Source organism: Pristiophorus japonicus, chromosome 16 (assembly GCF_044704955.1).
Source record: "Pristiophorus japonicus isolate sPriJap1 chromosome 16, sPriJap1.hap1, whole genome shotgun sequence".
In the NCBI taxonomy this organism is placed as follows: domain Eukaryota; kingdom Metazoa; phylum Chordata; class Chondrichthyes; family Pristiophoridae; genus Pristiophorus; species Pristiophorus japonicus.
This window is the reverse complement of record NC_091992.1, coordinates 14,547,738-14,564,468: the sequence shown is the minus strand read 5'-3', so window position 1 is coordinate 14,564,468 and position 16,731 is coordinate 14,547,738. Positions and strand designations below refer to the sequence as shown.

Genomic DNA, 16,731 nt, shown 5'->3' with positions numbered 1-16,731 from the left:
CTGAATTCCCGATTGGATTTCTTGGTGACTATCTTATATTGATGGCCTCTAGTTTTGCTCTTCCCCGCAAGTGGAAACATTCTCTCTGTATTTACTCTATCAAAACACTTCATGATTTTTAAGACCTCTATTAGGTCACCCCTCAGCCTTCTCTTTTCAAGAGGAAAAAGAGACCCAGCCTGTTCATCCTTTCCTGATAAGTATACCCTTGCATTTCTGATATCATCCTTGTAAATCTTCTCTGTAACCTCTCCAGTGCCTCTCTATATTCTTTTGGTCTAACCAAGGTTCGATACAGGTTTAGCATAACTTCACTACTTTTCAATTCTACACCTCTAGAAATAAACCCTAGTGCTTGGTTTGCCTTTTATGGCCTTGCTAACCCGTATCGCTACTTTTAGTGATTTGTGTATGTGAAATCTACTGGAACTCACGGGCTTACCTCTTTTGAAATCCAGCAAGAACCATCGGTAGCAGAAGTAGAAGTGGGTGTAATCCCCATTCTGGTGCATTAGCTCAAAGAGCTCAGAGTCCAAAATCTGAAAGACAATTGAAGAAAATATCACGGCTCAGGAGGATGAAGAGTTTTTGTCTCAGATGTGACAAATGAATGGTGCTGGCTATAGAAATCAAGAGGTGGCAAAAGTCTATCGCTTTACACTACAACACTGCCATCAATGTCAGCAGCTCGCCAATGTGAAGGGAGTGGCACTACTGCCTCCGGTGGTCTGGAGGACCAGCTGAAGAGGGCTCCTCGGCCACAGCAAGGTTGGAAGTGAAAATCCCATTGCCGCAGGTGCCAGCTGCTATCTCTTCTGGCTGTGGGTGTGCTGGGCTTCAGCAATGTTCACATTGTCCTGTACAGAACTTCCCAGGCAACCAAAGTTACGCTATTTAAGAAAGGAGGGAGAGAGAAAACGGGGAACTACATACCAGTTAGCCTGACATCAGTAGTATGGAAAATGCTAGAATCTATTATTAAGGACGTGGTAACAGGGCACTTAGAAATTAATAATAGGATTGGGCAGAGCCAACACGGATTTGTGAAAGGGAAATCATGTTTGAAAAATTTGTTCAAGTTTTTTGAGGTTGTAACTAGCAGAATAGATATGGGGTAACCAGTGGATGTGGTATGTTTGGATTTTCAGCAGGCATTCGATAAGGTGCCACACTAGAGGTTATTAAACAAAATTAGGGTTCACAGGATTGGGGGTAATATACTATCTTGGATTGAGGATTGGTTAACGGACAGAAAACAGAGAGTAGGAATAAATAGGTAATTTTCAAGGTTGGCAGGTTGTAACGCAAGGATCTGTGCTTGGACTTCAGCGATTCACAATCTTTATATCGATGATTTGGATGAGGGGACCAAATGTAATATATCCAAGTTTGCTGATGATACAAAGCTAGGTGGGAATGTAAGTTGTGAGGAGGATGCAAAGAGGCTTCAAGGGGATATAGACAGGCTCAGTGAGTGGGCAAGAACATGACAAATGGAATATAAATCACCTTGGTAGGATAAATAGAAAAGCAGAGTATTTTTTAAATAGTGAGAGATTGGGAATGTTGGTGTACAGAGGGACCTGGGTGTCCTTGTACACGAATCACTGAAAGTTAACATGCAGGTACAGCAAGCAATTAGGAAAGCAAATGGTATTTTGGCCTTTATTACAAGAGAATTTGAGTACAAGAGTAAAGATGTCTTACTGCGATTATATAGGGCACTGGTGAGACCACACCTGGAGTTTTGTGTACAGTTTTGGTCACCTTACCCAACGAAGGATATACTTGCCATAGAGGGAGTGCAACAAAGGTTCACCAGACTGATTCCTGGGATGGTGGGGGGGGGGGGGAATTATCCTATAAGGAGAGATTGGGCTGAGTTTTTCCTATGTTGTGCCTATGCCTCTGTTCGTGCCCCAGAATGGCGGTAATGGCGGAGGGGATGGTTTGCAGGCAGGCGGCCAGCTCCCAGCACCTTGCCGGGAAATTAGCTGCCGGTTTTGCGGGGACGCTGAGCAGCACCACCCGTGAGCATCGAGCCGGAGTGCAACGTAGCCGCTTTCGAATACACGGTGAAACTTCTTGTGTGCTGACCCTATAGCGCCCCCTAGTGCGCCATGGTGGGACTGCCTGGGAAACCAAGCTATCCCGGCGGCAGCGAGTAGTGGAACTGGTGAAGGATTGTTTTTGCTTAGTTTTGTTTTAGCGATGTAGCTTATTGTGGGGTGTTTAAGGTATTGGAAATGTTTGTTGTGTTTTTTGGTGCAAATTTTTTTCTCCACAGAAGCCTCTTTTAGGGCACTCCGAAGCTGGCTCTTTAGCATCTCTGGTTGCATCGAGGTGGTGGTGTCGGGCCTACCCTTAGAACCGCTGCAGTCCTTGTGGCAATGATGCTCCCACAATAGCGTTACGTAGGGAGTTCCAGGAGAGTGATCCAGCTAAATGAACAGTGACATCCGTCCTTGTTAGGATGGTGAGGATGGTGTGCTTCTTGGAAGGAAGCCTGGAAGGTGCTGGTCTTCCCACAACATTGCTGCTCTTGTCCTTCTCGGAGACGGTAGGTACTGTTTAAGTAAACTTGGTGAATCGCTGCAGTGCTCCCTGTAGATTGTAGGTACTGTTTAAGTAAACCTGGTGAATCGCTGCAGTGCTCCCTGTAGATTGTACGTCCTGCAGCCACAGTGTACTTCTAGCGAATATTGAATATTGGTAAGCTATTTAACCATAGCAGGTATGACAGCTGAGCCCAATCTTGTCCTCATCCAACATGTCCTAACTCGCACCAAGTCCCGTTCACCCATCACCCCCTGTGCTCGCTGACCTACATTGACTCTTGGTTAAGCAACGCCTCGATTTCAAAATCATCATCCTTGTTTTCAAATCCCTCCATGGCCTCGCCCCTCCCTATCTCTGTAATCTCCACTAGCTGCCCGCTGCCCACCCCCTGAGATCTCTAATTCTGGCCTCTTGTGCATCCCTGATTTTAATCACTCCACCATTGGCGGTCGTGCCTTCAGCTGCCAAGGCCCTAAGCTCTGGAATTCCCTCCCTAAACCTCTCCGCCGCTCTAACAATATTCCCTGTAATTTTTTGGCCTTTAACGGGCTGTGGAGCCATTTCAAAATTCCGCGCATGCGCGGTTTTCCTTTTTGAAAGCTGGCTCACCGGCTGCTCAGGACCTTCAGACAGCTGCACGTGGGAACATTCCTCTCCACCCCTCTCTCCTCCTTTTAAGACGCTCCTGAAAACCTACCTCTTTGACCAAGCTTTTGACCATCTGGCCTAATATCTCCTTATGTGGCTCAGTGTCACATTTTGTTTGATAACGCTCCTGCGAAGCGCCTTGGGATGTTTTACTACTTTAAAGGTGCTAGATACATACAAGTTGTTGTTGTTGTCCATACCTATTACCTGCCAGCAGAGGTCATTAGATGGAAATGAGTTGCAGTTTTGTTTTCTAACCCAGCACTACTGAGACAATGTGATATCCCGAACATTAGTTAAACAGACCAGCAGTTCGGACCTGGGACTTTCCTGGTCTGTATGACTAAGGTGCTCACTGGATAAACCATTTATATCATTTATAACTTTCATTGTTTATCTGTTTATCTATTTGCCAATTAATATTCTAACAGCTAATAGAGTGGGGGGACAACGGAATTAGCTTGTGTTCTGCAAGGTTCTATGGAAATTCAACGCTCTATGCTGATCTGGCCCTTCAGATACCCTAATCCCATGTCCCGTTACCTGTATTAAGGATCTCATGTTGGCAAAGTGAGTATCCATGGCACCTCCATTCGGGAAGTTCTGATTCATTCTCTTCATGAGTTGAGTAAAACAGCTGTACGCCAGGGGCTCTAAGCAGGAAACAGGACATAAAAACACCGCTGTTTAAAAAAAACTGATACAAAGTGAAGCACTCTACCTCATCATCATCAGAGGCGGCCCCTCGAGCAAAGATGACTCGCTTCCACGAGAATTCACAGATGTTTCAATGAAGGACCCAATATTCCAGTCCTGAACTCCAATTGAGGGGGTGGAAGATGCCTGTGCGTGGATTTTTTTAACGTGTGGTGACCGTTGCACATCAGCCACCACACGGGCTTAACAAAGCTAAGTGTTTATCCAGTGGCAAGGGTTAACCGGGACGACTGGAGACCTGCTCTGCTGCACGTACCGAATGCGCACACATAGCGCAGTGTGGGCTGGTCTGTGCTGCCCCTGGGCCCTCGGCTCTTCTGGGCCCCGTACCCTCATTCACCGCACCTCCACCACGATGTTCCAGGGCCCGGCGCTCCAGCTCTAATTTTTATGTGGGATTTACGGCACAGAAACAGGCCATTCGGTCCAAGCAGTCCGCGCCGGCTTTTATGCTCATCAAGCCTACTCCAGTCTTTCTTCCTCTAACTCTTATCAGCAAAACCCTCTATCCCCTTCTTCCTCATATACTTGTCCAGACTCCCCTTAAATGCATCGATACCATTCGCCTCAACCAATCCCTGTGGCAGCAAGTTCCACATTCTCACCACTCTCTGGGTAAAGAAGTTTCTTCTGAATTCCCTATTGGATTTCTTTGGCACTCTGCTATGTCACAACTCATTCTGTTGGGGCCATGGTTGTCCCAGCTCTTTGGCTTCATGGGCCACATAGGCGTGTGCACCACGGAGTCTCGGGGCTGTGTACACGGTTTAAATTTCAGTTCCCATACATTTGCTTCAAGTTGTTGAGACTAAAACAGCTTGGTGTTCAGATTTTAAATTTGCCACCAATACCTTCTCACATAATTCCAACAGGAGCATAACTGGGGCTAAGTTTCCTGGGCTTCGAGGATTTCCAGGGGGGGGGGGGGGTCACGTGACCCCTGGCTCACAGTTTGGATACCTCCACATGGGTTAAAGAACGAACTTGCATTTACATAGCCCCTTTCACAACCTCAGGACGTCCCAAAGCAATTTACAGCCAATGAAGTACTTTTGAAGTGTAGTCACTGTTGTAATGTAGGAACTGCAGTACCCAATTTGCACACAGCAAGCTCCCACAAACATCAATGAGAAACAGGACCAGATAATTTGTTTCAGTGATGTTGGTTTAAGGATAAACAGTGACCAATGCACCCGGAGAACTCCCCTGCTTTTCTTTGAATAGAACCATGGGATCTTTTACGTCCACCCGAGAAGGCAGGCATCTCATCTGAAAGATGGTACCTCCGACAGTGCAGCACTGCCTCAGTACTGCACTGGGAGCATCAGCCTAAAGTATGTGCTCAAATTCAGTACAAATGTTTCCCTATGGTAATCAAACATAACTCCAGAATATCTGTCCACCTCACAACTTCATTATCAACTCCAGATTAGTTGTCCTTCACACATGTAGTGCTGTGATAGAAATTACTGGTATTTCATCACAACCAACATTGTAATGACCCTATGAGAGCTGAGAAATCATAATATTTTGTGACGTTTCATTATCGCAGTCTATATTTATCCTTAAAACCTTCAATTCTGTTCCCAACGAGATGTACAAGAACTTAAAATCTACCACTTCAAGGTAGATCTTTGGATCACGGTGTCACGTACAATGAAGCTTTAAGATTGGGGTGAATATTTATGGCTCTTATTCAAGCCCTGTTGCTATCTATTAAGTGGATTCCTTACCATTGTCCAGAATAACCATTAGTGGCGCCAAGAGGTCACACATTCCCTGAACATAACCCACTTCCAAGTGTTCCCACACATAACTGCAAGGTAGAAAGAAAGCAAAAAGCAGAATGAGCATACATTGAATGGGATCAACCAACCAGAGCACATCAGGTATGTATCCAACAGATAGTGGAGAAAGAGATTCAGATCCAGACCTGCACATTACAGTCTTTAGTCTTTCGAGGTTGATTGTGGTAAAATACCAGTAATTTCGATCACAACGTTGTACGTCCTTATCAATCCGGTGCCAATTTAATGATACAGCATCCATCAGTTCTGTCTATGAGATAAGGAATATTCAAATTGCGTTCAATAATTATAACAAGAGTCTTGATAAATGCAAACTCAATTCAAACATAGAATTCCAATACACCATTCTCAGCTATCTTGTCTCGGCACACCACATATTGATCAGTTTGTTACACATTTCTTTGGATTCAGTGTTGGCCTGTTTGTGACATTATGCTGGGCAGAGCAGCGAGTACAGGATGAGTAACCCAGAGGTCACGAGTTCAAATCATGAAGAGCAGTAATGGCACCAGGACAAAATTACCATAAAACTACCAGACTGTCAAACGAACCCAACTGACTCATTACTGGCCTTCACGGAATCTAGCACCCCGACCTGACCTGGCTTACACACGACTCCAGTCTCACATGATATGGTTTGCTCTTAATGTCCTCTGAAGTGGACCTTGCAAGCCATTCGGCTGCACAAACTCAGGGTCAACCAGAGATAAATGCAACCTTGCTCTCATTCCAGGAGCAAATACAAAAAAAACCATAATGAACTGTAGTGAATTGGTTCAAATGGTTGTAGTTATTTAAAATCGAAATCCGAGAGACTGAATCACATCCTCTTGCAAAATGTTCTCACTTTGCTGGACAAGTCAACTTACCAGGAGCAAGAGGAATGAATCAAGATATCAAGAGAGTTCCAGAGCCTTGAAGAGAAATGGACAAATTTCACATCAATCTTAAAATGAAACCATGCAGTCACCGCATGAACCAACACAATATGAACTTGATGATGAGAGCAGGCATGGACAGACAAGTTCAGAGGAAAAGAAAATACACCCATAGAATAACGTTGGCAATGGTAATGGCAGAAAGATGCCCACTCTGAAAGCTCAAACTAATATGAAACGAGCAGGGAGAAAGTAAATGCATTGTAATGATTATACGTTCAGCCCTCTAAAATCACCCAGAATGTTGGACGCCATCAGGTCACGCCCACTGACATCTAAACTAAAAGCTGCCCAAACTCATTTCAGCAGTGGACGATATGGAATTCCCTTTTTGTTGGATGAAATTCCACAGGAAAAAAGAGCGATGCAGAATGTGCCATCCAGTCCCCTCTTTATTTTATTTTATTTATTGTCTCTTCAAAATAGAACAGAAACTCACTGACCGTGTATGTTGTGGACAGTAAAGACGAGTTGCTTTTCTCGGACATTATCAAATCTAACTGAGTGCACAGCTGCTCTTCTGACAACGAGTCCTGAGCTCCGGCCTTTTGCAGAACACTTTTCCTTCCAGAGCCGGACTCACTAACGTCAGGGGTCTGTTCCGCGACCCTGTCCAACTCAGTGCCATCTTCTTCCTCCAGCACACCTTCTTCCATGCACAAACTTTGATCGTCGGTGCTCGAAAGGATCCGTGAGTGTCCCGATGCGACGGAATAATTCCTCGAGGAAGGCAGCCCGGAATCGGGAGAGTCAAACTCTATCGACGGTCTCTCTTCAACTACTGCAGTTGGGGTGTCGATGTTTGCCATCGTGGTCGTCACGTCATCCACCATTTTAAAGACTTTGTCTCCCTGGTCTGCTTCATCGACAGAAATGAAGACCTAAACAGGATATTAAAGGCATTGTAAAACTAACCAGGAGTTTTCATGTGAATAATGCAGAGAATCAATTTTTATGGAAAGTCCTTTAGGAGCAAATACCAAGAAAGACTTTTTAAAAAAGTATATAAAACTTCCCACTGCTTATCTAGCTAGGACCACTTTATTAGGAAATTACCTTGCAGAAGTATCTGGACTCTGGTGAGGGGCCTATAACCAAAAGGTTAACCCGTCTTTGATTTTTAGATGACGATGGACTTATGTATTTCGAACATTTTCTATTTACATTTTAGATTTCCAACATTTGTAGTTTTTTCTTTTTATTAGAGTTATCTGGAATCGGGTGGGGTGGGGTGGGGGGGCGGAGGGAGGGAGGATCCTTGCCCCCCAGTCACAGGTCTAGTCCTACTTTCACCAATGTGACAGGTGTGGTATTTTTACAGAGACCACTAACAGCACACACCCTACAAGATGGCTCCTAAACAGAAATGATCATGTGACCTTGCCACATGACCGTTTATTGTTATTACATCAGTAGTCCACTAGGTGGAGCTCTATTACAACAGGCTGGCTATTCATAGAAACATAGAAAATAGGTGCAGGAGTAGGCCATTAGGCCCTTCGAGCCTGCACCGCCATTCAATGAGCTCATGGCTGAACATGCAACTTCAGTACACCCCATTCCTGCTTTCTCGCCATACCCCTTGATCCCCCTAGTAGTAAGGACTACATCTAACTCCTTTTGAATATATTTAGTGAATTGGCCTCAACAACTTTCTGTGGTAGAGAATTCCACAGGTTCACCACTCTCTGGGTGAAGAAGTTTCTCCTCATCTCGGTCCTAAATGGCTTACCCCTTATCCTTAGACTGTGACCCCTGGTTCTGGACTTCCCCAACATTGGGAACAATCTTCCTGCATCAAACCTGTCTAAACCCGTCAGAATTTTAAACGTTTCCATGAGATCCCCTCTCATTCCTCTGAACTCCAGTGAATATAAACCCAGTTGATCCAGTCTTTCTTGATATGTCAGTCCCGCCATCCCGGGAATCAGTCTGGTGAACCTTCGCTGCACTCCCTCAATAGCAAGAATGTCCTTCCTCAGGTTAGGAGACCAAAACTGTACACAATACTCCAGATGTGGCTTCACCAAGGCCCTGTACAACTATAGTAACACCTCCCTGCCCCTGTACTCAAATTCCCTCACTATGAAGGCCAACATGCCATTTGCTTTCTTAACCGCCTGCTGTACCTGCATGCCAACCTTCAATGGCTGATGTACCATGATACCCAGGTCTCGTTGCACCTCCCCTTTTCCTAATCTGTCACCATTCAGATAATAGTCTGTCTCTCTGTTTTTACCACCAAAGTGGATAACCTCACATTTATCCACATTATACTTCATCAGCCATGCATTTGCCCACTCACCTAACCTATCCAAATCACTCTGCAGCCTCATAGCATCCTCCTCGCAGCTCACACTGCCACACAACTTAGTGTCATCCGCAAATTTGGAGATACTACATTTAATCCCCTCGTCTAAATCATTAATGTACAGTATAAACAGCTGGGGCCCCAGCACAGAACCTTGCGGTACCCCACTAGTCACTGCCTGCCATTCTGAAAAGTCCCCATTTACTCCTACTCTTTGCTTCCTGTCTGACAACCAGTTCTCAATCCACGTCAGCACACTACCCCCAATCCCATGTGCTTTAACTTTGCACATTAAACTCTTGTGTGGGACCTTGTCGAAAGCCTTCTGAAAGTCCAAATATATCACATCAACTGGTTCACTTGTCCACTCTACTGGAAACATCCTCAAAAAATTCCAGAAGGTTTGTCAAGCATGATTTCCCTTTCACAAATCCATGCTGACTTGGACCTATCATGTCACCTCTTTCAGTCATTAACAGCGCCCCGGAGTCTTGCCAGCCTGTCTCCCTCAGGCATCTGATTAGTTCCAAACTCCCATTGCCAAGCTCGTCATGTTGAAACCGACTCAACCCCAAAAAGAGGACTCTCTTTCTTCTTCATCCCCTCCCCCCCTGGAGAACACTCAACTTTACAGCCCTGAGAAGTGAGCAGGAGAATAAGGGGAGTTGTGAGGTAGAGAATCATGGAGGAGCGTCGGGTGCATAGTCGGGGTGGGCCTTAAGACGGAGTGTCGGGGTGGTCCGTGAGTGGAGAATAAAAGGAAAGATGTGAAGTGAGAGTAGGGAAGAGCCATGGAGTGGAAAGGGCAGGAAGGGATTCAGAGTGGATAGTCACAAAGGGCTGTGGAGCAGCGAGTGATTGGTTAAGATTAGATTTGAAGTTGACGTGTTGGTGAGTGGAAGTTAACGGTGATTAAGACCGACTGGTTAATGCAACACTTCCATGCTCAGGCAGCTAGGGGAAGTCATAGCAGCAACACTTTAAACAGGCTCCTGTGCAAAACTGCAGTGGCAGCGGTGAGGAGAAATACAGCCAGAGATTTTAGCATCTATTACAACATGCAAGAAGACATACAAGCCTACAAGAATTCAGAAGAATGAGAGGTGATCTTATTGAAACATATAGGATTCTGAGGGGGCTCGACAAGGTAGAAACAGAGAGGATGTTTCCACTCATGGGGAAATCTAGAACTAGGGGGCATAGTTTTAGAATAAGGGGTCGTCCATTTAAAACTGAAATGGGGAGGAATTTCTTCTCTGAGGGTTGTAAATCTATGGAATTCTCTGCCCCAGAAAGCTGTGGAGGCTGGATCATTGAATATATTTAAGGCAGAGATCGACAGATTTTTGAGCAACAAGGGAATAAAGGGTTATGGGGAGCGGGCGGGGAAGTAGAGCTGAGTCCATGATCAGATCAGCATGGTCCCACACAAGAGATTAATGTGCAAAGTTAAAGCACATGGGATTGGGGGTAGTGTGCTGACATGGATTGAGAACTGGTTGGCAGACAGGAAGCAAAGAGTAGGAGTAAATGGGTACTTTTCAGAATGGCAGGCAGTGACTAGTGGGGTACCGCAAGGTTCTGTGCTGGGGCCCCAGCTGTTTACATTGTACATTAATGATTTAGACGAGGGGATTAAATGTAGTATCTCCAAATTTGCAGATGACACTAAGTTGTGTGGCAGTGTGAGCTGCGAGGAGGATGCTATGAGGCTGCAGAGTGACTTGGATAGGTTAGGTGAGTGGGCAAATGCATGGCAGATGAAGTACAATGTGGATAAATGTGAGGTTATCCACTTTGGTGGTAAAAACAGAGAAACAGACTATTATCTGAATGGTGACAGATTAGGAAAAGGTGCAACGAGACCTGGGTGTCATGGTACATCAGTCATTGAAGGTTGGCATGCAGGTACAGCAGGCGGTTAAGAAAGCAAATGGCATGTTGGCCTTCATAGCGAGGGGATTTGAGCATAGGGGCAGGGAGGTGTTACTACAGTTGTACAGGGCCTTGGTGAGGCCACACCTGGAGTATTGTGTACAGTTTTGGTCTCCTAACTTGAGGAAGAACATTCTTGCTATTGAGGGGGTGCAGCGAAGGTTCACCAGACTGATTCCCGGGATGGCGGGACTGACATATCAAGAAAGACTGGATCAACTGGGTTTATATTCACTGGAGTTCAGAGGAATGAGAGGGGATCTCATGGAAACGTTTAAAATTCTGACGGGTTTAGACAGGTTAGATGCAGGAAGAATGTTCCCAATGTTGGGGAAGTCCAGAACCAGGGGTCACAGTCCAAGGATGGTGGGTAGGCCATTTGGGACCGAGATGAGGAGAAACTTCTTCACCCAGAGAGTGGTGAACCTGTGGAATTCTCTACCACAGAAAGTTGTTGAGGCCAATTCACTAAATATATTCAAAAGGGAGTTAGATGTAGTCCTTACTACTAGGGGGATCAAGGGGTATGGCGAGAAAGCAGGAATGGGGTACTGAAGTTGGATGTTCAGCCATGAACTCATTGAATGGCGGTGCAGGCTCGAAGGGCCTACTCCTGCACCTATTTTCTATGTTTCTATCTAAGACGTGTGCCTTTTACAAACTCATGATGTGCTGCTAAAATCAAATGGTTTTACACTATTTTCTTTTTTCCAACATTCATAGATTTTGTATCCGAGTACAGTAATGCAAAGGTTATGAGGTCGTTCATTCAAATCCCACCATGCTAAGTTGTGAAATTAAATTCGATAAATCTGGTCATGTCAGATTGTCATAACACCTAACGAGTTCCGTAAAGCCCTTCCGTGAAGGGTACCTGACAACCATACCCTATCTGGCCTGCATACGATGCCAGTGATTGATTCTGACCTAACTCGCACCAAGTCCCGCTCACCCAGCATCCCTGTGCTCGCTGACCTGCATTGGCTCCTGGTTATGCAACGCTTCAATTTCAAAATTCTCATCCTTGTTTATAAATCCCTCCATGGCCTCGCCCCTCCCTATCTCTAAAATCTCCTTCAACTTCACAACCCCCCCAAGATAGCTGTGCTCCTCTAATTCTGCCCTCTTGAGCATCCCTGATTATAAGAACATAAGAAATAAAGAGCAGGAGTAGGCCATTCAATAAGATCATGGCTGATTTGATCATGGACTCAGGTCTACTTCCCTGCCCACTCCCCATAACCTCTTATCCCCTTATCGGTTAAGAAACTGTCAATCTCTGTCTTAAATATATTCAATGTCTCAGCTTCCACAGTTCTCGGAGGCAGCGAATTCCACAGATTTACAAGCCTCAGAAGAAATTCCTCCTCATCTCAGTTTTGAATGGGGGACCCCTTATTCTAAGATTATGCCCCCTAGTTCTAGTCTCTCCTATCAGTGGAAACATCCTCTCTGCATCCACCTTGTCAAGCCCCCTCATAATCTTATATGTTTCAATTACAACTGCTCAACCATTGGTAACCGTGCCTTCTGTTGCCTTGGCCCCAAACTCTGGAACTCCCTGCCTAAACCTCTCCGTCTCGTTACCTCTCTTTCCTCCTTTAAGACCCATCCCAGTTTTTCGGCATCTGCCGAAATGTCATCTTATCTGGCTCGGTGTCAAATGTACTTGTTTTGTCTTATAAGATTCCTGTGAAGCGCCTCAGAATGTTTTACTACGTTAAAGGCACTATATAAATACAAGTTGTTGTTGTTAATGCTCTTTGAAGCTACTCATTTGTAGAAACAGTCACTAAGCACTCGAGCAACCACAGCACTCTCAGGGCAACTACAGGTTGGCATTGTCAGTGTCACCCACAGCCCAAGAAGACAGACAAAACATCAGAGGACGGTATAGTTCGCCGATACTAATCAACGACGTAATCAAGAAATGCTACACGCAAGATACTTTACATCATTGCTGATGGTGGAGTCTCGATGAATCAAACGTTGCACGTGGCTGTCTATGCTGCTACCCGATGAAAATTTTGCCAAGATTGCGGAGTGTGTTTCCCTGTCTCTCTGCTTGACGACCAACTCGCAGGCCTTCCACTCCGCCATTACGTATCTGTACTTGGCAGCGATATCTTCGTCCACCTGCAGGACAAACACAGAGATCAATGCTGTGGATCAGAGGCTCGGCTTTTTGTATTTGCAGGCGTTCTGGTATTAGTGACCCTGTATCGAGCAGAATGGGCCTATATTCTCTGGAGTTTAGAAGAATGAGGTGTGATCTCATTCAAACGTTTAAAATCCTGCGAGAGCTTGACAGGATAGATGCTGAGAGGCGGTTTCCCCAGGCGGGAGGGTCTCGAACTAGGGGGCCTTAGTATCAGGATAAGGAGTGGGCTATTTACGACGGAGACATTTCTTCACTCAGAGGGTTGTGAATCTTTGGAATTCTCTACCCCAGAGGGTTGTGGATGCTCAGTCGATGAGCATATTCAAGACTGAGACCTAGTGTTTTTTGGGCACCGAGGGAATCAAGGGATAGGGTAAGAAACTGGAGTTGGTGTAGAAGTTCAGCCATGATCTTATTGAATGGTTCAGCAGACTCGAGGGGCCATATAGCCTACTGCTGCTCCTATTTCTCACGTTCTTATGTAACTACAGACTGGTGTTAACCACAGAGGCACAGTTCTGCCACCATCAACGGTACTCCCAATAAAAATGACCCGACCTCCAGAGATCGGAGGTACCAACATGTCTCCAATTAGAACTAAAAGCATAGATGTAGGTTCCCTGCCTTTTAGCAAAAGAGGTTATGGGTCTCCAACCTTGACTAAGGTCTGCAGCATATTGCAAAGTGGTTCATGGTGGTTTGGGGACTAGATACGAACATAAGAATTAGCAGCAGGAATAGGCCATATGGCCCCTTGAGCCTGCTCCACCATTCAGTAAGATCACGGCTGACCTTCAACCTCAACTCCACTTTCCCGCCCGATTCCCATATCCCTTGATTCGCTTCGAGTCCAAATACTTATCAATCTCAGCCTTGAATCCCTGCCTTGCAGCACTCCCCAGGGACAACACATCAAGATGTGCAAGTGCCACAAACCCTGAAAACTTTTAGCTACTGTTCACTGTGTAAGAAAAGTAACTAGTTCAGATAACAGATAACATTGCCTGATCAGCCATTTGTGCACCTCACTAGGGCAAGTGATTTGTCACTGAGATCCCTGCGTTTCCACTGCCTCCAGGAATTTTATGCTGAATTACGATACTTGGGCAGCAAATAGCAGTGCAAATTCACAGGAAATAGCACTGGATATCAACCAAGCAGCAAATCCCTTGTCCCACTCATCAGGCAAGGAATTCTAACACTGACCATGGATTCTTGACCACTCCAGCCATCCATTGTCACCAAACCTTCCTACTGCAGGCATATCATAGGTTAGACACCGTGCAAAGCTCCTTCTGCACAATCTTCATGATGTGTCTTAATTCCCAACTGTTGGAAGAGCGCCCTCTACAATGGGACATTGTAATTTCTCACATCGGCCTTCTTTTTGAGCCATTCAGCGGGCACATATTGGAGTAAAAGAGACATCACGAAAGAATCGGCCACATACCTGGTCCATGTCCTGTTTGCTCATGCCAAACTTGTAGTGTCCCAGGAGGAAGGGCCAGACATCTTTCCGTATCTCGTGCTGGACTCCTCCGTAGTAAACCAGTCTGAGCAGCTCTAACTTTTTGTAATTCTAAAAGTCAAGACATAAATCACTGTGACGATTCTATTTAAGTTATTAATGCTTAAAAATACCCGCAATAGAATTTTGGTGGCGCTATACATGTCTAATTTTCAGGACAATTTTCAGATAAAGTCAGAAGGCTAAGACACATTCTTTAAAAGTGCTTTTTCTTTAGGATACCCTATGTCATGCACCATTCCTTAGGCAGGTGAGCTTCGGCGAGAGGCAGTAGGAGATCGAGCAGCATCGGTGAGGCAGCGTGGGGAGGCCTATAAAAAGGCCCAGCGTGGTGAGTCGGCGAGAGGCGTGCTTGTGCAGCTGCAGCAGGGAGAGAAGGCAAAGAAGTAGAAGGAAATCGAAAGGTGCCGTCACAGCCAAGGGGGTAAGTGATTGGTAAGTAGTTTTTCTTCTTCTTTTCTATATCAGTAAGTAACATTTGGCATTGTTGCTGCCAATTTAAGTTAATCTAAGGGTTAAGACATGGCAGGAGAGCTCGGACACGTGTTATGCTCCTCCTGCATTATGTGGGAAGTCAGGGTTGCTTCCGGTGTCCCTGACGACCACGCGTGCGGGAAGTGTATCCACCTCCAGCTCCTGACGGACCACATTGCGGCACTGGAGCTGCGGGTGGATTCACTCTGGAGCATCCACGATGCTGAGAATGACGTGAATAGCACGTGTAGCGAGTTGGTCTCACCGCAGGTAAAGGGTACACAGCCAGATAGTAAATGGGTGACCAGCAGGAAGAGCAGTGCAAGGAAGGTAGTGCAGGGGTCCCCTGCGGTCATCCCCCTGCAAAACAGATACACCGCTTTGGGTACTGTTGAGGGGGATGACTCATCAAGGGGGAGCAGCAGCAGCCAAGTTCATGGCACCATGGCTGGCTCTGCTGCACAGGAGGGCAGGAAAAAGAGTGGGAGAGCTATAGTGATAGGGGACTCGATTGTAAGAGGAATAGATAGGCATTTCTGTGGCCGCAACCGAGACTCCAGGATGGTATGTTGCCTCCCTGGCGCAAGGGTCAAGGATGTCTCGGAGCGGGTGCAGGACATTCTGAAAAGGGAGGGTGAACAGCCAGTTGTCGTGGTGCATATAGGTTCCAACAATATAGGTAACAAACGGGATGAGGTTCTACGAGACGAATTTAGGGAGCGAGGAGCTAAATTAAAAAGTAGGACCTCAAAGGTAGTAATCTCAGGATTGCTACCAATGCCACGTGCTAGTCAGAGTAGGAATCGCAGGATAGCTCAGATGAATACGTGGCTTGAGGAGTGGTGCAAGAGAGAGGGATTCAAATTCCTGGGACATTGGAACCGGTTCTGGGGGAGTTAGGACCAGTACAAACCAGACGGTCTGCACCTGGGCAGGACCGGAACCAATGCCCTAGGGGGAGTGTTTGCTAGTGCTGTTGGGGAGGAGTTAAACTAACTTGGCAGGGGGATGGAAACCTATGCAGGGAGACAGAGGGAAATAAAATGGAGGCAGAAGCAAAAGATAGAAAGGAGAATAGTAAAAGCGGAGGGCAGAGAAACCCAAGGCAAAAAACAAAAAGGGCCACATTACAGAAAAATTCTAAAGGGGCAAAGTGTGTAAAAAAGACAAGCTTGAAGGCTCTGTGCCTCAATGCGAGGAGCATTTGGAATAAGGTGGACGAATTAACTGCGCAGACAGCAGTTAACGGATATGATGTCATTGGCATCACGGAGACATGGCTCCAGGGTGACCAAGGCTGTGAACTCAACATCCAGGGGTATTCAACATTTAGGAAGGATATGCAGAGAGGAAAAGGAGGCGGGGTGGCGTTGCTGGTTAAAGAGGAAATTAATGCAATAGTAAGGAGGGACATTAGCCTGGATGATGTGGAATCGGTATGGGTGGAGCTGCGGAATTCCAAAGGACAGAAAACATTAGTGGGAGTTGTGTACAGACCACCAAACAGTAGTAGTGAGGTTGGGGACAGCATCAAACAAGAAATTAGGGATGTGTGCAATAAAGGTACAGCAGTTATCACGGGCGACTTTAATCTACATATTGATTGGGCTAACCTAACTGGTAGCAATGCGGTGGAGGAGGATTTCCTGGCG

At 45.9% G+C, this 16,731-nt stretch overlaps 1 protein-coding gene across 1 annotated transcript in view; it reads right to left on the bottom strand.

The window, feature by feature from the left end:
- The window catches only part of sgsm2 (small G protein signaling modulator 2), a 99,676-nt gene that overhangs the window by 3,422 nt on the left and 79,523 nt on the right, over positions 1 to 16,731 (bottom strand). Inside the window, exons 15-21 of the mRNA XM_070858010.1 lie at positions 14,528 to 14,656; positions 12,870 to 13,052; positions 7,114 to 7,551; positions 5,858 to 5,982; positions 5,658 to 5,740; positions 3,751 to 3,860; positions 443 to 539 (exon numbers count right to left, since the gene is read on the bottom strand). Of these exons, the coding sequence (XP_070714111.1) occupies positions 443 to 539; positions 3,751 to 3,860; positions 5,658 to 5,740; positions 5,858 to 5,982; positions 7,114 to 7,551; positions 12,870 to 13,052; positions 14,528 to 14,656 (1,165 nt within the window). The remainder of the gene's footprint in view (positions 1 to 442; positions 540 to 3,750; positions 3,861 to 5,657; positions 5,741 to 5,857; positions 5,983 to 7,113; positions 7,552 to 12,869; positions 13,053 to 14,527; positions 14,657 to 16,731) is intronic.